We start from the raw sequence: 22,325 nt of genomic DNA on the forward strand, positions 1-22,325 counted from the left end.
TCGTTATCATAGGATAGAGATATTGTCGGACGCAATAGCATTCTCTCGTTAGTGCTGGGTAGATGATATTCAACCTCCCCCACCACCGCTCCCTCCAGGAGCCCAAGTTTACTCTTCCTCACTTCCATCCAGCGCGGGATAGAACCATGATGAAAATAAAAGATAGATTGAAATTCCAAAAATTCCCTGCCCGACACAAGGTCAGACAGGAGTGGTCATGTATGTAGTTTTCAACTAGCAAAAAGACGCACTCGGATTGCTCCTCATTGTGACGCCTAAAACCCGTGCACCAGGATGGGGAAAAAAAGAAAAGAAAAGAAGACTCGATGAGGGAGGACGAGTATTTATGTAATTGGGTGGGTGGGTCCAAGCGCGGGTGCTGGTTGTTACACAGTGGTTGTTGCCTCGAGTGACAGTGATTTTAGAAGCAGTCACTAAGCTTTACTGTGTGGTCGCAGCCTCCCCGACCAGCCGGAACTCGATGGCATCCATTCATTAAGGTTACCTACATGTATGTAGGCAGCAGCTGTCTACCTCTATACACTGTGGTGCAATTCTCCACATGGATAATACCCAAGTCTCGCCTTCCTCAATTCGAATCAAGAAAGGCAACGTTAAACCTCCCGAAAACCCACCATTGCGATCTTAAATCTGTTAATACATAACGCTTACTGACATAACTTCAACAGATTCTTGTTGGGACGGAGCTAGCCCTATGCCATTTACAAACACCAAAAGGTCTTGATACCTTTCATCTAGCGATATCTCGTAATTCACCCAAGACCACCCTATTTTATCTCGCCCAAAATGCTAGTTCCCGGCTAGAGGGCTGTGTATGTTTGAGAAGAACAGTGACGTTCGGGATACTTAGATCGGGATAGAAAGAGAGACCAAGACCAGATGACCCGAGGAGGTAGCTAACAAATCCATTTGTAGTTGAATCAGTAGCTTATTCAGCAGCTATCGAGGTCTATACCGACGTGACATCGACCAACAGCTGGTCTAGAATTGTACCGGATACAGTTTAATTACACTCCTGTAAGACGACGTTGTATTTTACCTATCTATCACACTGAATAATACCGTCTGGCTCTCCTGTAATTTCATCAGTAAAGGGAACCGGCAGTCTTGTACAATCTCCCAATCTTACCCCTAAGGCGGATAGTTGAACCTCATGATTGCTAGGTATAATTTATCGAACGAATTGTACGCATGAATCGCCACACGAAATGCCGAATGTCTGTCTACCTAGATGTGTTGTATGCAAAGTGATAGACTCTATCAAAGTCGATCTAATATGATGATTGCCGGTGCTGGTATAAGAACATCAGCCAGCCATTCCCGTATCCTGTCTATATACGCACTCTTATTATGGTTTACAGGTGCCAAGATACCCTTGCCTGTACGCCGACCAAATCGCCTCAAAATAGCAACTCCTCAACTTTTGACTCCTTCTCAAATTCGCCCCCCTTCCATAGCAGCAGTCTCGGAGCTTTCCGCATGCGATTGGGCATCTGCTTTCGATCTATACCGCACTCCCAACTCGATATCATCTGCGCGGTGGCCCGTCATTCCTTCTACCTCGTCCCCGGGTCGAATCCAGTGCTTTCTATCCGTCGCGTAACTCCACGAGCCCAAGCCTGCCCAAAATGCCTTGTCATGGCTGCGCGGACCCCAGGCCCACCCTGCGCCTGACCTGATTGGGAGATGGTAGTAGCGGAACGCGAACCAAGCCGTAATCGTGCCGATCATGAACCCGAAGAGAATATCGAATCCGTGGTGTCGGAAGTCAAACCAACGCGAACTGGCGATGAAGATGGCGGTGAAAAAGGGAAGAACCGTTATCAGCAGTAGGTACACCGGAGGCGCGGCAGCTTGTCGTCGGATGGATAGGACGGCTGAGTTATGAGCCCCAATCTGTTTTGTTTCTGACATGGATCTGTCGATCCCTTCGCCGTGTTGTGCAGCTTGTCGAACAGCTTCATAAGACGTATCGACTCCGCCGCCGCGTAAACGAGATGGGAAAGCGGTGACAAGACCGGTGTCGCTTGAGGGTGTTCCCTCTGGAACGAACGGGAGCGTGATAGCGAACTTGCTTGCTAGGAAGAACGAAAGATAAATCAGCCCTGCGGCCGCCGAACTGGCGTGTCCCGAGGGATAGCTACGGAATCCATCGTCGAGTAAAGAACTATTCGGGTTCTTGCAAATATTTCCGCTAACCAGCTGGCCATTATAGGGACCGTCAAGAGAACCGTCGTCGGAGGGCGTGTTAAAGCCGACAATGTATTTCTGGAAATTGGCAAGATCGGGTTGGCATCTGGATAGGAGATCTGGTCGCGGCTTTCCGAAGAGATTCTTCATTCCTTGAGTAATGATCCAAGCCGATATTAATGAAAGAGCCAAGCCTAGCCATCCCGTATGTAATTCCCAAAGCTTCCGTTTCCAAATCAACGATTTCGGTGTGTCTTTAGGTACGGTAGGTCCAGGTACAAATATCATAACAACTATTAGAATAACGGCGACCGGGATAGCGGCATTGCAGGTCAAAAGGATGGCAGACGATACGGTCTCGTGGACGGTGAAAGGGAAACTATGAGGAAAGTTAGCCTGTTATGAAGCTCGATTGATTTCGCGACGAAGGTAAATTGTATACGTACGATATATTAGGATCTTGTAAGCTAAAAGGTCTCTTGTTAGGGGTGACATTACCCAGCACGACACCAACGACGCCGACGGCGACAAGTATCAGCCAGTCGAAGACATAGGACCCGATGACTAAGATACTAAGCTTGGACTTGCGATTCGACATATTCGCAAAACCATGTTCGGACATTCTGCTGTAGGGTTGGGAGAGAAGAGGAGTCGGGATGTTGTGGTCGTCCTCGGGCATTTCAACGAGGTTTTGTTGGTCGCCTTTATTAGGCTTTCAGATATTAGCTTGAACACCTACTACCTAGGTAGGCAGGTTATGCTAGTAGTATAATAGGCTAGTAGCAGGTAGGCCAGGTAGGCATTAGATGATGTAGTATGGGGGAAATGGTCGAGAAGCTCCAAGAGCGCGCCAAAGTTGAACTTGTCTTGGTGCTTTGCTTCTCCTTCTTTTGTGAATCGCTACAGTATGTATTCTGCACTCCCCAGAAGATCCTTCGCCCTTTTTTTCTTCTTATTTTTTCTCCTTCCTTGCTACGCTGCTACGTACGCCAATAACCAAAGCCCCCAAACTTGAGAGCCTGGCCAGCCTTTGCCGCTAACGAATGCCAATGGAGATCGTCCTAATGCCGCGCCTTCACGATGAGAATGCGAAGAATTTGAGACGAATCAAACCCAATGAGGTAGTAGGTCGCGTGGGTCCGGGGGTCTTGGCTTAGAGTTGTCGATGCGCTTCGTACCAAGATACGGTAAAATGCCGCGCGGTAGGATTTATTTCCAAAACTACTCTGTCTGTCTGTACCTTTTTTCTCTTTCCCTTTTTTTTCTGGAGCTCTCAGCGATCGTTGGTCTTATTAAACGCTGGGATAACCAAATAATGGATCGAGCTGTCGAGTTGCCGGTTTACCGTTGTCGAATAGCGATGTGGCAGTGTCAGAAGCGTGCTGCGTAAAGTGTACAGTAACCTGTTTCTCTCGCGTCAAGTCTCAGGCAAATCTCAGGCAGATCCTGGTTCATAGATCCAGAATATGGAGACGGGAAAGGGGGAAAAGAAATATGTAACTCTAGGTAGCCCCATTAGTCCAAGTGAAATAGATCGGTCTCGTTTTAGGATCCCTTGGTTTTCCTATTATTATTAATAAGACCCATTGGTGCATTGGTGAGCTGTCAGACTTTATGGCCATGGCACATGGCTGTCCCCTAGCGCACTAAAATCTCATTTAAGAGGGCTATGCAATTCCAGATTTGAACAAGATAGCCAGCATCTTCGCATTAAGATAATGTATTAGAAGCAATGCGATTCGCATCATCGTCGAAAAGATGACATATCTTCAAGTCAGATAAATATTTATTTTACCTTTAGAGTTCATACAATATTACCGTACCTATCTAATGGTTACACCAAGTATCTACCTAAGTACCTAGGTATTATCTAATGTTCAATTCCAAGAGTCATAAGGTTATTTTAACTCCTGGGGAATCAATTAAGGTTATGTTCTATTTTAAGCACCCTATAATGACTCTAAATCTCTTTTTAGTTAGTGGTTTTATGTATCAATATAGTTATGTACCTAGGTACTTCACCAATCTACTGTGGCAGTGTGGCTGATATTGAATCATTACGCGGCTTGAACACCTTAAACCTTGAATATGTCACGTATTATTGAAGCACACAAACTTCTCATCAACCAATGGAAGCATCGCCGAAAATGAACGGCAAGGTACGTCCGTACTATAACGGCTCACCCGACCGATCTAAAGCCATTCTAAGGCATTTCTCGGCCTCTCGTGGACGCCACACTGCCACTCTCTTAATATTCGCCTCTCAACACCTCGGCGTCCACGAATTTCACAGACATCTACCCATAGACACTCATGAAATCATACCTACCTTGTACTTATAGGTGCTTGTTATTAACGTATCGTTATGATAGCTCTTGCAAGGTCAACCCAAACTGGCCTAAGCCACGTATATCCTTAGCTACACCAGTCAAGTCAGCCAATATCACCTAACTTCCTAGATACTTCAATCTCGCCGTATACGATGTCATACATATACGTACGCAGTCAGTGGTCAGTGGTCAGTGGTCAGAGATAGACCTACATACATCCATGGATACGGCGTACATCATACACCGTACCCACTTAAGTAGGTAAGTAGCGAATAGCCTCGTATCACCATATAAACATCAATGTTCGATTAGATGTTAAATACCTTGTTAACATTATACTATCATAAAAACATACCTACCTTACCTACCTTACCTAGGTAGGTACCTTTATATCCAATTTATAGGCTCAACTTCTCGATCATTTAAATCATCGAGTGCGTCTTCAACGCTGGCTTTCTTTCAGCCCAGTGTTCTCCAGGACTGCGTCCGATCTCGTATTTATCGACTGCAAGTGCGGCTTGGCAGACCAACAGATAGCTCGCCGCGGAGCTCAGCCATGCATCCAGCCGGTTATGATTTGTTGATTTTGCATCAAATATTCACGCCATCGAAAGGTTCTGGATTTATACTTCAGCTCCGTCCCTATTCTTTTCAGGAGTTACGTACGCATTTACTTAGCTACCTAGGGTCGGATAAGGGCTCTTGATCGTGGTGTCTCCCTACGGGGTATCTGGACCATTCCTCGCTGTTTTTCGTTTCCTATCAACTATCCACCTGGTAAGGACCTCATCAGTTAATTGTAGTTAGGTCTGATCTAGTAGACAGGCTTTTCTTTTTCTTTTTCTTTTTCTTTTTTAAAAAAGGATCTTAGGGGCTTTCCATGCCGGTATAAATATTGTGGGTGATGACCCGTGATCTAGACCTGATGGCTTGTTTGATGAGATGCGATTGGCCGGTAACATCAAGACATGATCCGTTGTATGTCATCGTGGCTGCAGGTTACTTTTCGTCGATTCTCGCACATGCACGAGTCCCCAAGATTCCATTTCCTTACGATGGTCCACCATGTGTCCAGACACGATTCCCCGGGCCTTCGCTGTATTGGTAGCACGCTGCCGTCGCTGGGAAGCGACTTAGGAGGTCGATTCCATCTGGTCTCTGTGGAGACCTGAGTGGCCGGCTTCAAATAAGTATATACCTGATGAACGGCTGATTCTCCCATGCTTAAATTTTCTTATTCATTAGTTACTCTGTTTACCAAACGATACGCTCGTTAGCCACTCTCGTTAACTACATTCGCCTTGTTGGCTACATTGCTTTAAGGTCTCTTATAAGATGCGGTCGAGCGCTTTGAAATCTCTAACCTTGGCAAGCCAATTGACGATTAGCTTCGCCTCTACGCTACCTCCGTGGCTTAGCCAGCGCGATGTATCACCGGACTTAACGTGTGGGAATACAGGAGCCGGTACTAAGGGTTACACATGCTCCGATAACCTGTGCTGTTCCCAGTATGGTTATTGCGGCAATACAACTAATTACTGCTCTACTGGTTGTCAAACTCAGTTCGGCATTTGCAGTGGATCTGGCGGCGACGGGGACGGGGGAGCTGGTGATGATGGTGATGGAGGAGTCTCACCAGATCTAACATGCGGAACAACAGGAGCTGGGGAACATGGATATATCTGCCCGACCGGCATGTGCTGCTCTCAATAGTGGGTACCAGGGGTTGGATTTCTTGAAGCTCAAGCTAAGACCAGTGCCTAGTGGATATTGCGGTGATTCAACCGATTATTGCGAGACTGGATGTCAAACTGCATTTGGAACATGTTCTGGTGGCAGCGGTGGTAATAATACCGGGAGTGATACTGACGGACGTTGCGGTCCTGATTTCGATAATGCGGTATGCAAGGAGACAGAATGCTGCTCTGCTTCTGGGTAAGCTTACTTCGATTATCAATTATGGCATTTCTTACATATCATTGCTAGATACTGCGGCACCACTACAGATCACTGCCGCGCTCCAGATTGCTTATTTGACTACGGACCAGCCTGTGATGCGAACAAGACCCCTACAGGTATCAACACGTCGACATTGAGTCGATCACCTCTAGGAAGCGTTGCCGTTGGCGGCGCGGGCGTTTACGACTGTGAGAATGAGGGTGACGTTGCTCTGACGTTTGACGATGGCCCTGGCGAGTATACGTCTGAACTCCTGGATCTTCTGGAAAAGTATAACGCCAAAGCCACGTTCTTTATCACCGGTATCAATAACGGCAAAGGTGAAATCGATAATACCAGTCTTGTGTGGCCTTCGGTGATTCGGTGAGTAGCGTTTCCAACATTAGCGACCGTGGTTCCTTTCTAAATATATTTCTTCAGACGCATGTACTCCGATGGACATCAGATCGCTTCTCATACTTGGTCTCATGCCGACCTCAGCACTGTCACATCATCCCGGCGGAAGGATGAGATGGTTAAGAATGAGATGGCCCTCCGCAACATCCTCGGCTTCATCCCAACATACATGCGACCGCCTTACAGTTCTTGCACAGAGTTAAGCGGCTGTCAAGACGATATGGCATCTTTGGAGTACCATGTCGTATACTTCGACTTAGATACCGCTGACTACCTTAACGACTCGCCCGGCTTGATCCAGAACTCTAAGGATAACTTCGACGAATATTTCGAGGACAAGTCGTCAGGGACAGACGATGCTTTGGTTATTTCACATGACATCCATGAGCAGACTGTCCATAATCTGACGGAGTACATGCTTCAAGGTATCCAGAGCCGGGGTTATAAGGCTGTTACTGTTGGTGAATGTCTGGGTGACCCGATTAGTAACTGGTATAGACAGGTTGCGTAGGAGAATACTTTCTGCCTTCCTGTTACCGCTAGTATTGGTGAATTGGAATTAGTGCATACGACTTTATTGGAGATTTCTGGATAGATATGAAGTTGGCATGAAATAGGAGTACATATTCATCACTATTCAAGGCAAAGCGGAATGCCTCATTTATGAGCAGGTAATCATGTAGATGAATGTCTATTTTTAATGGAAATAAATATTAGCTTGACCAACATCTTCAACTACCTGGAAAATTAAACTAAAATCTCTTACGAACGAAACCATCGAATTATATCTAATTGGGAAAATATCTATTGTTTCGGCATATTCAGAGAATATTTGGCTTTTTGGGACGATTTATGATTGGTGGACGTCTTGTATGTAAATATTTACATTCTATGGAAGCATTCATGGTAGCGAGGCACCATTTTGGGGGGGTTTATTGGTACGATGATAAGAGCCTTAGAGAGTATAAAAAGTCTTCAAATAATGGTAGTGATAATAACAACGGTGGTATAGCAAGTGATATGCGAGCTCCGTTGGATGCTGTATGAGGTCCATAAGTAGTACAGATAGTGCTCTCTGTTTTAATTGTCACCATTGCGAATTACGTTCTATCGTCGACACAAGGCAAATACACGAGTCATCGGAATTGCATTGCTCTCACCAAATTTTTTTTTTTTAGGCAATCCATTATTAACGAGTACACATGTTCTAGTAAGTCAAATTATCGACTTATCAAGAAATGTGAGGACCGCTCACGTCCAGTGCTAGTACGGGATAGTGTAGGAGACGGGGATGTTACTCAGAAACATGTCATAGATGTAAAGAACGTCTGAACCTACCATGCTTCACTATCTATGGCAAGAAAACAAGACTTAAGCTTCGTTCAGTATGGTACATTCGATATGTACGCCTCGTTCTACCTGCGAAGAGTTTATATGATACAGGTGGGTAAAGCGCATAGAACTATCTCGACGAAAATTGGTTCTATCACTCCTTACCCTTCTTGTCTCTTCGTTTGCCCATGTTTCGAACTCTGGGAACCACAACCCATTTGTTGGGGTTATTCTTCCTGCGGGTTTTGTAACCACCTTTTGACTAAGATTATATATTAGTACCTGGCTGCCTATACCGCCTTCAGGGGGGTGATAATCTCGTACCGGTGTGCCCCAGGGACTCGTTGGGTGTCGGTTACCCTTTGATTTGCCACGGCCACCACCGTGAGGATGATCCACTAGAAATTACCGGTTAGCTCTCGTCCGGCTCTGGCCTCCATCAAACATCTATGAGGCTATACCTTTGTTCATTGCTACACCACGCACTGTTGGCCTAATATTCAGCCATCGACTTCTACCAGCCTTACCAAGCTGGCGGTAATGGTGGTGAGGATTGCTCGAAACGCCAATGGTTGCGCACGCATCCTTACTAACTCTCCGAACCTCACCACTCTGCAGCTTGACGGTGACATATTTACCAGTCACGACCTTCACACCATCGTCTCTCATTTCCTCGTCCTTACTCTCGACGACACCAAAAGTGCCTGCACTTCGGCAGAAGACAGCACCTCCCTTCGGGTGGGAGCCAACATTATACACGGGCATTCCTATAGGAATAAGATGTAGTGGTAGGCAATTTCCACGATGTGCCGTCTTAGCAGCGAGGATACCTGGATCGATCACGCCGCCCATGCTCTCGAGAAGGTCTTGGGGGATACCGGACCGGTAGCTTTGTACCACATCTCCGGCTCTCATACTCTCGGCAGCTATGATGTATGTTTTCTTGCCAGTGGCATCCTCATTGAGCAGAGCAATGTGCGCGCTACGATTCGGATCGTATTCGATTCGCTCGACAGTATGAGGGCCGGCGACCCAACGGTGAAAATCCACTGTTCTTATTCTTCGCTTTGCACCTCCGCCACGATGCCGAACTGTGATGCGCCCATTATTGTTACGCCCACCCTTGGCCATGCCCTTCTTCGGGTAGGTCAATGGGAGGAAGGGCCTGCCTTTCCATAAGTGATCGTTGATAGGCCGTCTTAAGTGTCGTACACCGGGTGTTCTAGGCTTGTAGGTGCGTATAATTTCTGAAGACTCCTTGTCAGACTTCGTTATGGCTGGTACATATTTCTTGGCAGGCTTGGAGACCGACGAAAAAGGATCGACGGAGGGGTCGGGGGGAGTTACAGCCTCGCGAACCGTCGCAAAGCTTCGGAGGGAAAAGCTCGACGAAGAGCATTGACAGTTTGTCAATACCCTCCGAGCTGAGAGGGAAAAGATTCGCGGCTGTATCATGCTATCATTTCGCACCTGACGGGCGGCATATATGTGTCGAATTGCGCACAGTCGGCAAGGGAGGGGCAAGGTTGATCTAATTCAACCTTGAATCAAAATTCAGCAATTGAAGCTATTCAGGAATTCAAGTTCTTCCGAAGTCAAGGGTCAGGGGTCAAGGGTCAAGGCTTGGCACATTAAGTCGGTCTCATTATTTACCGATATTTTGCCAGTTTGCAGATGATTAGTCAGTGGATGCGGCTGAATGAGAATGGACAGTGAGAACATGTACTGAAGAGTACATAGGTACTCACCCTGATGACGATTGGACAGTTCAGCCACATGCTAGCGCGAACGCGGAATCACGTCAGCGGATTGGCCAAAGAGAGGCACTTCCCCAGGCAGTTATACGTTGAACCAATTAAAAACCCGTTGCTCCGCCGTTGCTTCTGTTGATTTAGTGGGATTGTGGATCTAGTCACGTTTGTGAGGAAAAAAAAAGACAAGTGCGGGACCGTAACAACCGTCGCCTGGTGGCAGGACCCAGTATACTGTACTATTGTACCGTGTGGGATCTTCAGATCGCGTCTTCCAAACTCGAGGAAGTACCTAAAAAGCTCCAGCAATTCCTTCCCATACCCAACACCAACCAACCTCTTTTCTACAACATCCACCTTTAAACCTTCACCTACTCTTTACACCTACCACCTACAACCTCTCTATTCACCATTACCCATTGTCAAACAAATATTGCCGACACTGGAACTCTTATCTTCCCATAATATCCTGCATCTATTGATTCTTCCATCCCTTTCTTCAACTCATTAACTGGGTCTCACTTGAAGAACAATAGCTTCTTTAATATCAATTTTCCATCTGCCTATTTGACTGACCTCTGGTAGGCTTGAAACCAAATCGCGTACCAGGGTGAGTAGTCTGATCTTTCGGTACGTACCTCACACCTACAGGTATTGACGAAGCCTGCCCAGGTGGTCGCCGAGGGTACAAACTGCTTTAGCAGGGGTCAGAGTTAAGGTACCTGGGTACTTTGACACTGTCAAATTCGCGCTAAGCAACCGTGTACCGCTTTCCACGCTGTGCATGCAAACATATCCCTAGGGTCACGTAAAGGTAAGAAAAGGTACCTGCTGCACTACTCCACCACGCCTTTTTTGCTTTCAATCCCCAATTACCAAAAGCCAAAACATTGGCTTGTACTCCTCAAAAACATCACAATTCTTCTGCCATTTCTACCATAAACAATCATCGACCTTATCTTCTCCCACCATTTCACACATCCAATTCAGCTTCTTCTTTTCTTCCTCTTCCTCCCCCATTGCTTAATCTTACTCTTTTCCACTTAATACTCCTTACACCGTACAATCATACATCATCTTCCGCGTCCGCATTTGCAGTTGCATCACACATCACATCACGTCTTGTCATTTAGACTTGCTGCATATTACTCTCGCTTTGGGACGAGTCAACGTCTGATGTTGAAAGAGGCTTGTTGATAAAGTTGCCTTTGTTGACGGTTCAGTGAACCAACTCTAAAGTATGTTTCCTTCGAATCCTAATCACAGCATGTATTGCTTCATTGCTTCTACCTTCATCCCAATTCGCGATTAGCATTACACGACTTTACAATTAAGTCTTCAGTGTTATCATTATCTCTCACACACATATATAAATATGTATGTTCGCAACACGTTTAGGTCATAGCTAATTTGTCTCGCCATTCTAGTACCATTCTCGAAGTTCAATTGTGTCTTCAAGGTATCCAATCATCTTTCAAGATGCCTCCTGTAAGTTTGATTCGCCCTACCGACAATCCTTCGACTGTATCTTGGTACAACTTGAACTTGCTTCACATATGTTTCCATATTTATACTCCCCTGCTGCACTATTTGAACGATGTCTGATTTGATATTCATAGGGACGCCCCGCCCGACGCGTCGTGTCTTCCAACGAGAATGATGAGAATTCTACGCGTATGACGCGTGCTAAGGCCGCGGCACTTGATGTCGACGTTACGTCTCAACCCTCTAAGCAACCCCTTCAGTCGAAGAAGTCAGCAGTGAATGCGAACCCTGCCGCTCAACGAAAGCGTGCTGCTCTAGGCGATGTCAGTAATGTTGGAAAAGGTGAAGCAGCTGAGGGAAAGAAGCCTCTTGGTGGAGGAAAGGTTGGCCTAGTTTCCAAGGCCGCACAACCTACAGGTGTTCAGAAGAGCCAAGCTCGTACTACCACAACCCGATCTGCCCTGGCTACCAAGGAGACGAAGAAGACGGAAGTGAAGCGAGCAGGATCCGGCTCGGGTGCTATCGGATCTCACAAGCGAAAGGTAACTTCGACATCGATCAAGCAAGACGTCCTTACCGAGGAGCCAGTCCGCAAGAAGGCTCATACTCTTGAAAAACAGGAACGACTAGAACCTCAGCTGGAGAAGTTGGAGCCCGTGCCTGAGAAGGCATCTCGCAAGGAGGCTGTACCTCCTCAACAAGAGGTTGGTCTAGTGCTGCCGCCGGGTGTTAAAGACTTGGAAGAGGAGGGCCTCGAGGACCCTCTGATGGTTGCTGAATACGCCCACGAGATCTTCGATTACCTCCGCGACCTTGAATGCAAGTCAGTCCCGAACCCTCAGTACATAATACACCAAGACGAGTTAGAGTGGAAGACGCGAAGCATCCTAGTCGACTGGATGATCGAGGTCCATACGCGGTTCCACCTTCTTCCTGAGACTCTATTCCTTGCAACCAACATTATCGATCGCTTCCTTTCTCAGAAGGTTGTACAGCTTGACCGCGTCCAGCTTGTTGGCATCACTGCTATGTTCGTAGCTGCGAAGTACGAGGAGGTCTTATCACCCCATGTTAGTAACTATAGGATGGTATCCGACGACGGCTTTAGTGATGCCGAGATCCTTAGTGCGGAGCGATTTATTCTGGAAACATTGAACTACGACCTCAGCTATCCCAACCCTATGAACTTCCTTCGACGCATCTCTAAGGCAGATGACTACGATATCCAATCTCGAACCATTGGAAAGTTCTTGATGGAGATCAGTATCGTCGATCACCGGTTCTTAGCGTACCGCCCTAGCCATGTTGCTGCAGCGGCGATGTATCTGGCTCGGATGATTCTTGATCGGGGTGAATGGGTAAGTACTTTCACTACCAGAATTTTTATTTTTATTTTTAAAAAATATATATCGAGTTTCTTTCTAACCTTCTCTTAGGACCCGACTATCGCTTTCTACGCCGGATATACCGAGGAAGAGATTGAGCCGGTATTCGAGCTCATGGTCGATTACTTGGCTCGACCTATCTGTCACGAGGCGTTTTACAAGAAGTATGCCAGCAAGAAGTTCATGAAAGGTAATTCAACCCCGCTTAATATTCCTGGTCCCTTTTCCTTACTAACAGCCCATAGCTTCTCTCATCACCCGTCAATGGGCTAAGAAGAATGCCCCCATTTTCGGCATCACCGATACTAAGGAGTCGGTGGACGATTTGGCGGCACTGGATTATTAGTAAATCCTACTTGCCATGCATCTTACTCTCCACCCTTACACCGTAATGATATTCCGACGTTTGGGGGCCTCGGTCGGTGTCAGGATACCCAAGGTCTCGTTGGATGATGGCATTACGATGACTGATGTTACCGCCTCAGCCTACGACTCTCATAATCTCTTCAACCGGACCGCATTGAAAGACGTCGTTCAACGTTTTAGTTCGGGCGGTTGATGTCCGGCGCGTATGAAAATTGTCGACTTGCCGGCGTTGCAAGTATACATTTCGCCAAACTGGACCGGAACTGTTTGTAGCCCGCGGCTACATTGATTGCATCTCCACTGGCCTATACATTTTCTTTGCTGTGTGCTAGGCGCGTGCTGCCACGGTATATGGATCAAGGCAGGTGGAGCTGGTGGTTTTTTTTCTTATTTTTCTTTTTACGAGTCTCCCAAAACCGACGTTAGTTTTCCGAGTTCTCCTCGGCTTGGCTCACAATGGACTGTCAGATAATCGTTGTGAGCCTTGCCCGCCTTAACTTTGCTTAGCTTCCCTGCAGAGCTTCGGTGAATAGATACTGCGAGCTAACTCTTGAGGCATGGCCATGGAAGACTTATAAACCTGTACATATTGTTAAACTGTCGGTCATAACACGGGCACAATGGGTGGGGGGCAATAAATTCGCATTGCATTAATTATGATTTACATGTTAATAATCGCTCCTGTTGATGCTGCTGGTCAGTGCTATAACGTTGCTCAAGTGAGATTACTCTTAGTAGAACACGCCCAATCTCCGAAGTTGATCATTAATATTACAACGAGTCTTGAGCCAACTTTCGTGGCTTGAATATTTGGTTTAAGTTCCGGGACGGTAAACATCGGTATGTATCTAAGTGTTGATTTATCACAGTATGAGCTATGAACTAGTGTTCATCGAAGCTTCCCGTGCTTGCACTAAATACTGATAGTAGACAAAGGTGTCAACGAACTGTTATCGCTACTCAATATGCTATAGGAGTATCGTCTTGTCGCTTCATTCTAGCTTACCTCATTCACCCACCCAAATTTCTTATATCAAACCGAATGTGAATATATTCAACAACAGCCGCCCAACGACATATTCACATCCACACTTTCATCCCTCCCTCATATCTGACCACCTACTTCTTCCTCTGTCTAAGAGCCCTGTTCAACAGGTCGGCGCCGTCCACCGAACTCCACTGCTCCTCTCAGTCTGCAAGGCACTTACTGCCCTGAGGCGGGGCCTACTTCCGCGGCGCGGATTTGGCCTTGGCTTTCCTGCCGGCCTCGTTGCGTTCCCTAGCCATGCGCATGAAGTTCCGCTTCTTGGGTGGCCGGCCCGTACCCCCGACTAGGAACCACGCCAAGAAAGGGATGCGGGCTTCGGGATCGTGGCTGCGGGTGGACTTGTGCTTCGGCTGAGGCGTGGTGTCGGCAGCTTCGTTGGCGGTAGCAAGGGCTGCGGCGGCTGCTGCGACAGCAGCACCAGCACCGGTGCCAGTCCTAGCGGCGGGTTCGCCTTCTGGGGGCATGGTTTGAATTTACTGGGATTCAGTTGTCGTACTGTAGAGGATGGTTATGGTGACGATTATGATGATATTTTTTGGATTTGGTTGTTGGAAATTAGCAACTGCTTGCTTGCTGTTGGGAAAACGTAGCAAGGAGGAGGCAAAGTTCGTGGGATCGAAATCGAACATATGGGTTTTGGCATCCTCTTACACGTAGATGCTATACGATGAGGTGGGAGGATTCAGTGATGTGTATGAAAGTGTCAGGAGGGGGACGACGGTTGGGGTACTCAAGACTTGCAGTAAAAAGCTCGTTGCTTGTGTTGGGGGGGGAGAGAAGAGATGGAATGAAATGGGGGGCGGGGGAGTTAGGTTTGCTAAGTTGAAGCAATGATAACATCCATATGATACATAAGTAGGTAGTCATGAGTGAATAAGTACGGATGAAGCTTTATTGGCCTGGTCCCTTATTCAGGAGAGTTACTACCACATCTCATATTCACTCGCACCTTGTCCTTGGATATATGTAAATCCCTATAACTCGCCAAGCATTAAAGCAATCATTTGTTAAATATGTGATGGATTTCTGCTTCATCATGTCGTTACCTATCCAGCAACACGTATCATGGGTATAAGGCCTCGCATACATAGGTACCTAGGGATACTTTGAAAGTGTCACTGATACGTAGGTAGGCAGTGAATAGTCCAGGATCATGTATATTGTGGCACCCCAGACAGAAGCATTGTCACTAGCAGATGTATATCAGGTGCTCCTGATACATCCATCAACATATCGTTTTGTAATGTTGGACTTGTTTGCCATCATGCGTTGCTATATTTTACACAACACCGGTCTAACAATATTTTATAGATTGATAGCGTCTTAGAGAACTCTTTAGCTCTTTGTATGGTTTGTATCGGGTTTGTATACCGAGGTAAGTCTCTAGTTTAAGGTACATGTAGCTCCTATAATTCCCCCCCTAGCTTCTGGTATTCGCCAACCTCACTAGGACCATACATATTGCAATTTCACAGTTAATAAACGACATATTGGTAAATGACATAATATATGTGACGAGGTTAGCTTTCGTTCCATTTATAAGCAGCGAGTACAGTACCTGGGCACCCAATAACGAGTATATGATTTACTACACACCGCCTGACTCGGCCATTGAGCCCCAATTCGGGTCGTCTCCATAACGGGCTGTGAATAGTGGGTGTACCCTTAGTCGCTTGGGTTCGGGCTGCTCAGCAATAGCCCCGTTAACCGGTTCGAGCTCAATGTCCTCTCTATATGACCTTCCTAGGACCTCACTCCCACCGACTGCCTCAACCGATTTGTCGATTATAGACCACCCGTTATCTTCCTTACCTGTCCCAAGCCACTCCTTGTATACCTCATCTTTATCCAGGTCTAAGTATCCTTTGACCTCTATAGTCATACCGTTTGGTTCTGGTAGGGACACCTGCTTCTGTCCCTTGTCGTTGTGCCCGTAGACAAAATGGCACGACATATCGTGTGTGGGTTGGTAGGGTGTCAACGCGAGGAGAGGTATGGGAGGCAAAGGAGGCAGATTTTGCCTGACACTAGACAAATCTCCTGACGCACTTTTGGTTTTCGGGGGTAGAGAGATGATGGATAACGGCTCGACTGAGAAGTCGACAAAATGATCTGAAAGATCTTGGCTTGGGTACAACCCCGTGTTGGGGTCTTCTTCTCCTTCTTCTCTATATCTACTAGAAGGAGAGTCGTGCGAAGGCTCATGCGATGGGCTCTGACCCTCGGGGGATGGAGTCTTCTCTGGAGAAGATATTGTTGGAAGCTTCGACATACTGAGTGTTGGCAATGAAATATACCCCTCAGTCGAGACTGCAGAGGGGATTATTTATATGAAGTACTTGGCTGCAAGGAATTCGTTAATATCGAAAATTGAAAATTAAGATCTGGGAAGATAATCCGTACCTGCTGGTTGGTCTTTGCTAAATGCAGGATATTTTAAATCCAGTATTCGAACACGATGTGATGAAAATTTAGATATGTTTTTAAATAAGTGATGAAGAAGAAAAGAAGAAAAGTTCCAGGGGCAATAAAGTCGGTTTTCGGCAGAAATATATCATGAGATAGAAAACAGTTTCATGTTTTCTGCGTGGAATTACTCGATAATGTGCGATTTCGATCTCGAGTAAGTACCTAGTATTAAACCAGCGATAGCTCCGTGACGGTTTACACTGTCATATGAATTTTCATCTCTTCTGATGACCACTTGAAAATATCCAACACTCACGGAACGCGCGTTCCATCCGAAATTTTGCCCCCTATCTCACTTAGTAGAATATGGATATTTCTTCTTTACACTAGACGTAGCCGTTACCAGTTCCTTCCACTGGAACAAAACCCCTGAGCTAGTTTCTCCCAGTGAACCAAGTGGCCCCTTTCTCGACGCACCCAGAAAGCATACATTATCCAGCTTACAATCACCGTCATAAGGCTCGCCAGCGCAAGCCACCTGTACTGCTCGGTGCGAGGGAAGGCGATAGCAGCACTGGCACCGAGCAGTTCAAAAATGTTCACCACTGAGTTTTCTGTTCCAGCAAAACTCGAGCGTTGATGTTGTGCCACAAGCGTCTGTGTCAGTTGCTGGGTTGTAAGGTCGAAGATCCATACCCCAAGCCTCGAAAAGGCCAGGAATGAGAACAAGACTATGCTCCAACCCACGTTAGGCGAAGTTTGCTTAGAGGCGATTCCGGTAATTCCTCGAGCAAATGTAGATAGGCCTTCACTTGGGTCACTTTGCGATGAGATCATCCACAATGAAAGAACTACAGGGAACTATGTTGCGTTAATACTCCGCCGCAAGGATGGCTTGTTGAATGGAGCTGTTTACCGTATTTACGAGCTGCCAGCTCATACCCCAAAGGCCAAGACGCTGCAGTCCAATTATTGTTTCGACGTCACGATTTCCTCCATGATCACTGCCGATTAAGCCAACTTCCGCTTCGTCGCGTTCATCCATCGACGACGAGTTGGCGTGATGATGTGCCTTTCCCATGTACACAATACCGCGCGGCGTAATGACTGTGCTAGTAATCTCAAACAAGGAGCCGAGAGCCCGAGCCAGGGTGATGATGTTGAGGGAGTACCCTGCATTGATCAAATATGTGATGAAGGTTGCGCGCCATGTCAACATGTTAAAGTGTAGAAGTGCTAAGGCAACTGACGGGATCCAGACCGTCGTACTAAAATATAATTCAAAACCATGAGTATACTGCCGGGTCTTAGCTAGCCATGGCGTCGGTGTTGTTTGAGTTAGCGGGGGTTCGGATGGGGGCATCGCACGTGGTGCTTGCAGCAAGGGGCTACTATTCCAAACCCTCTTAGCAGAGAAGACTTCGATTGGGATGCACAGTAGGCTTGTTAGGCCAGTGAATACAACGCCCAAGCGGATCGATCCAAGGACTGAAATGACAGCTGCGATTAAGATGGGGGAAATCAATTTGCATACAAGATCGATCCGCCGCATGACTGCATTTAGATGCGTCAGGTCGTATGGTCTGCCGGCCGGGGCGGCCACGGTGACTACCCAATCTCGCTCCATCGATATAAGATTACCGGAAGCGCTTAAGCGCTCGATAATACCAAATGTTACGGCGACGGTGAATCCAAGGCCTTTGAGCAGCGCATTCTTGGGCAATACGAAGGTAGCCTCACGCCCAACGAGGTCTTCCTGGCTCAATATCAGGATCCAGAAAAACGAGCCAACGATGACGGAGCCCCGGTTGCAGATGATGGTCGAAAGCAGAGTACGAAGTCTATTAGGCGAATGTTGAACCCATCGTCCGACAGAACCAGAAAGTAAGATCATGGCAAAATATACTATGATCATGCTAGGTGCGGGCTTAGATTAATAGCAGTCCTCGAGAGGGTTGAACATAGGGGTGAGGCTTGCCGAAGAGCAGCTGCTACGAGGGTATCCGGATATGCCGATGCGGTGAAGAGAATCTTGTTATCCATAATGTGATGAGCTAACAGATATTTGAACTTCCACTGAGGAGACATATTTGGGGGACATACCGTGGCAAACTCGTAACCACGAGCGTTCCAAGTTGAAAATGCATGGCTAACATATAAATTTAGGGCTTGTGACCGAGTAAGATCAATGATAGAGACGCCACTACCGTCTCCTGCATTGCTGGAGTTACCAGAGTTACTGGAAAGTTCGAAACTATCTTCACTCTCGCTGTCCATTATAAGAGACTGACTGGCCCATGAAACTACTAGGAACATAGATTAGACATCGTCTATACTCTTAACCTTAAGTAAACTAATTGCATGCTTTCATTCATTCAGGTAAGAGAATGATTGGTTAATGAATGACTCAGACCGAGATTTTGAATTGTGTTATGCCATTAGAGAATATCGCGATACTGTTGTTACTTTATTAGTGGAAATTCGATCGGAAGAGACTGGGGCAAGAGCCGGTCGCCGGAGCTTTTTTCCACACTGATTAGTACCTTCCCCCCGAAGTCCGACACCCGCACCATACGCATGAAGTAATTGACCATCTGAAAATGGACATTACAATGTACCGTAATAGAAACCGTAATACACTGTAGTTACCTAGGTATGTACATACGTACATACATACATACCTAGTACAAACACCACGACCGGACAGAGTTTCTTAATATGAACAATTGATTTGGCAAACTAGCATGTCCGAAGAACAAGCCTTCTCTCATTTTGATCGCTCTGAAATATCTGGGAAATCTCTACCTGAAAAATCAGTTACAGAGCACACGCGCTCTAATCCCGAATAACCCTCACCGAGCGCCATTAGCCCTGTTCCTTCCAAACCCCGTATCTCAGCCGTTTGTGAGTCTCAAGTTATGTTCGTGTCCCATTATCGGGAGAGGAATTACATATCCTCAGTCAATAAATCCCGTACCGTCATGTCGTGACCTCTAAGTCATAAGCGGATCTCCTCCAGGGGGCACCCAAATTTCGAATAAAATTAGGCGCAAAGCCAAAGCCATCTAGGTTCTTGAGAAGAAGAAGAAAAAAATAGGTCGAAAATAAGGCTCGGGTACCATTCCGTCTACACCAATGTTGATCGAGCAAACTCAACTTCGGTGGCTAAGATGGAGATGGTCGCCGCAGGCTTGAATTTAGAAATTCAAGGATCCCATCCGCTCTTCGACACCGCCCCAGTATACGATAGGCCTGGGTTCGAGTACGCTTAACTCAGGGCCGGAGCATCTCTTCTCCTCTTCCAGATCGGCAATTGATGGCTGCCTAAACAACACGGCGTTGATCGTGCTTACTGGTGACGAGGAGGTCGAGCTGCATGAATGGTAGGAACTCGTCGAGGTGGTCGAGGCCGAGGATGAGCGGCGGAATGATGTGCGCAGAACGCTAGGCGAAAATCGCGATCGGATGGTCTGGAATCGCGACTGCATTTTTGCTTGTGGCTGAATAATTCTGAATTGAAGCCGTCCTAGTTGAGCTCGAGTATTCTGATAGCTGATAGCTCTGGGGTTGAGAAAGCCTAGTTGATTAAAGAAGCTTGTGAAAAAAAGAGGCTCAGCCCGTAAATTTGAAGAAGGTAAGGTGCGAATGAATGGCTCGAAGCTGGTTTCGATTAAAAGATAGGACGGTCTATTCCGGCGAGGTTATGAATAGAACAGAAAACAAGCAGCTAATACTTGTGAGGCGACGAGGTCCTATTGAGGAGTGGTCGAAGAGACGGACACTGAGAGAAGAGTCTGGAGAGAAAAACCTCGTAGACGGTATGTGGCTCGGCCAGTTTTAAGTACTATGAGATCCCGATGACCCCTACACGATCTTCTAACCTTGAACGGAGGGCTGTGAAGATGGGGGTGGGACAGTGCACGATACGCTGCATAGTAGAGAGGCATGCAGGGAGTTGATAAACATATGATCCACTTCGTCATGGGGTTCGAACTTCGAAATTCGAACGAACAGCAAGCGATGTTACTTCGTTAAAGCACACAGATCCCCGGAGCTCCTGCTCTCTGCTCCAGGGGCTGAAGATCCGAGGCTCGTGTTTATGCGACAGGGACAGCGTTATGAAATCTTGAATGTAGGAAACGATAATAGTACGCACTACTGCACTACATATCCCATCTGGTCTGCCGGTCAATAGGAGAAAAAGAAAAGATAAGACATACATACTTACCTAGTAATCAGGTAGTACAGTACCTACTAGGTACCTAGGGATGTGAGAAATATGTATGTTCTCGCTCGTGGTCGATGGTAGTGAAACAACTCGCCACCAATCTGGTTCTGGGCTTGCTTCTCACGATGGCAGTTTTGCTGTCTCGTAGCCCTGCCGACAGCAATAGAATATCGCACCATCGCCGGTCTCGTTGTTTGAACTAGGGTTGCTAAGTATGGTAGCCGTGGAGTACGTGTTGCAGCCTTGGGGTTACAACTTACAACATTTACTCATTTACTATGTAAAACGGGAACACTTCTCTTCTCGGGTGTGTGATCGACGGCTAGGATTAGGGGTTGCCGTAAATGGCTTGGTCTATGATTCAGGACGTTTCATGACAGGCATGATATCGTCGATCCATCAGAGACATCATTCATCATCGCACACGCATACAGCCTACATACATGATATGCGTGCCACAGATAATTATGCCGAGAGCGTGGGCTGCGTGGGTTCTTACATATGTATGTATGTAGGGCATGATTCCGTAAATAGAAATATTCTGGAATCTCCGACGCGACTGCGCGATACCTAGGACCTACGTAGGTAGGTACCTAGTAATAGTTCGAAACAAAATAATATTAGGCGTGATAATTTGGTTACTTTTTTTCCCTTCAATTTCTTCTTCTCTCATAATTAAGTGAGGGGATACATATGCGGTAAGTATCGGCCTTGGGAGTATACCGTGTCAGAGTATGCTAGAAGAAGAGAACTGACAATAATGTTCGAATGTTGGGAAGTTGTTGAAATTGGCAGGATTTGATTCATGTTGTATTGGCTGTAGGTACCTACAGTACCTAGTACCGGTTGCATAACGTTTGAAGGAGCTCGGACCCGCACCTTCAGCCATTGTACCCCGAGTCATGGATATTGCATTGTGGCACGCCAATATTACTTAAGCTTTATCGCTCTTGGCATTTTAAGCAATCCTAGCGGGTTGTGGCTTGAATCTTCTATCTTGAATGCTTCGAGTACTAGGTACTGAGTACCTAGGAAGGTGGTAGGCAACATATTACTAGGTACCATTGAACTCCTTGGCACCGCCGCACTTAAACGAACGGTCCTAACTTAATTTTACGTTCTTATGTTATTATTCTTTTTGACTTCCCCCCTTCCCCTAGACTCAGAACTCTTGATAAATACATATAAAAGGTTAGCACCCGCGATGTGCTATTGGTATCTCTGTCTGTCTAATGCTTCGGAACATCGGCATCCAACTAATGCCCTCTCTAAAATTGATGTGAATACATGGTATAAAACAAAATTCGCTAATTCGTGGTATAGACGACAGTCCCGTCCGATGCAAACCGTTACATGCCAAAAAAACGCCTGTTAACCTCATCCAAGTCATGCTCCTCTTCGTGTAGAAACCCCTTTAGATGCATC

The 22,325-nt window shown here is 46.6% G+C and overlaps 7 protein-coding genes across 7 annotated transcripts; 2 read left to right on the forward strand and 5 right to left on the reverse strand.

Annotated features, from left to right (window-relative positions):
- Positions 1-1,455: 1,455 nt before the first annotated feature.
- On the reverse strand, positions 1,456-2,833 carry GGS22DRAFT_182352 (acid phosphatase/Vanadium-dependent haloperoxidase; the record flags this gene model as incomplete). Its single annotated transcript, XM_047963957.1, has 2 exons — positions 1,456-2,590; positions 2,658-2,833. The coding sequence occupies 2 exons, from the start codon at positions 2,831-2,833 to the stop codon at positions 1,456-1,458; spliced, it is 1,311 nt and encodes a 436-aa protein (XP_047814207.1).
- A 2,485-nt stretch (positions 2,834-5,318) lies between these two features.
- On the forward strand, positions 5,319-7,624 carry GGS22DRAFT_175108 (carbohydrate-binding module family 18). Its single transcript, XM_047963200.1, has 4 exons — positions 5,319-6,253; positions 6,306-6,476; positions 6,528-6,863; positions 6,921-7,624. Exons 1-4 carry the CDS (start codon positions 5,877-5,879, stop codon positions 7,405-7,407), a joined length of 1,371 nt encoding a protein of 456 aa, XP_047814208.1. The 5' UTR covers positions 5,319-5,876; the 3' UTR covers positions 7,408-7,624.
- Positions 7,625-7,906: 282 nt separating this feature from the next.
- GGS22DRAFT_175109 (ribosomal protein L2) lies at positions 7,907-9,885 on the reverse strand. Its single transcript, XM_047963201.1, has 3 exons — positions 8,690-9,885; positions 8,553-8,626; positions 7,907-8,490 (listed from the first exon to the last, which is right to left on the reverse strand). Exons 1-3 carry the CDS (start codon positions 9,681-9,683, stop codon positions 8,383-8,385), a joined length of 1,176 nt encoding a protein of 391 aa, XP_047814209.1. The 5' UTR covers positions 9,684-9,885; the 3' UTR covers positions 7,907-8,382.
- Positions 9,886-11,138: 1,253 nt separating this feature from the next.
- On the forward strand, positions 11,139-13,912 carry GGS22DRAFT_85129 (A/B/D/E cyclin). The gene is made up of 5 exons (XM_047968271.1): positions 11,139-11,217; positions 11,407-11,467; positions 11,599-12,822; positions 12,901-13,039; positions 13,095-13,912. The coding sequence occupies exons 2-5, from the start codon at positions 11,459-11,461 to the stop codon at positions 13,193-13,195; spliced, it is 1,473 nt and encodes a 490-aa protein (XP_047814210.1). The 5' UTR covers positions 11,139-11,217; positions 11,407-11,458; the 3' UTR covers positions 13,196-13,912.
- Positions 13,913-14,439: 527 nt separating this feature from the next.
- GGS22DRAFT_193306 (uncharacterized protein) lies at positions 14,440-16,535 on the reverse strand (the record flags this gene model as incomplete). Its single annotated transcript, XM_047965370.1, has 2 exons — positions 14,440-14,717; positions 15,860-16,535. The coding sequence occupies 2 exons, from the start codon at positions 16,533-16,535 to the stop codon at positions 14,440-14,442; spliced, it is 954 nt and encodes a 317-aa protein (XP_047814211.1).
- Positions 16,536-16,782: 247 nt separating this feature from the next.
- GGS22DRAFT_175119 (uncharacterized protein) lies at positions 16,783-19,153 on the reverse strand. Its single transcript, XM_047963202.1, has 4 exons — positions 18,776-19,153; positions 18,651-18,703; positions 17,589-18,588; positions 16,783-17,533 (listed from the first exon to the last, which is right to left on the reverse strand). Exons 1-4 carry the CDS (start codon positions 18,986-18,988, stop codon positions 17,072-17,074), a joined length of 1,728 nt encoding a protein of 575 aa, XP_047814212.1. The 5' UTR covers positions 18,989-19,153; the 3' UTR covers positions 16,783-17,071.
- A 200-nt stretch (positions 19,154-19,353) lies between these two features.
- On the reverse strand, positions 19,354-21,669 carry GGS22DRAFT_175121 (uncharacterized protein). Its single transcript, XM_047963203.1, has 3 exons — positions 21,161-21,669; positions 20,901-21,099; positions 19,354-20,848 (listed from the first exon to the last, which is right to left on the reverse strand). Exon 3 carries the CDS (start codon positions 20,158-20,160, stop codon positions 19,870-19,872), a length of 291 nt encoding a protein of 96 aa, XP_047814213.1. The 5' UTR covers positions 20,161-20,848; positions 20,901-21,099; positions 21,161-21,669; the 3' UTR covers positions 19,354-19,869.
- Positions 21,670-22,325: the final 656 nt, after the last annotated feature.

The sequence above is a fragment of the Annulohypoxylon maeteangense genome (assembly GCF_022496945.1).
Source record: "Annulohypoxylon maeteangense strain CBS 123835 unplaced genomic scaffold GGS22scaffold_27, whole genome shotgun sequence".
Lineage (NCBI taxonomy): Eukaryota > Fungi > Ascomycota > Sordariomycetes > Xylariales > Hypoxylaceae > Annulohypoxylon > Annulohypoxylon maeteangense.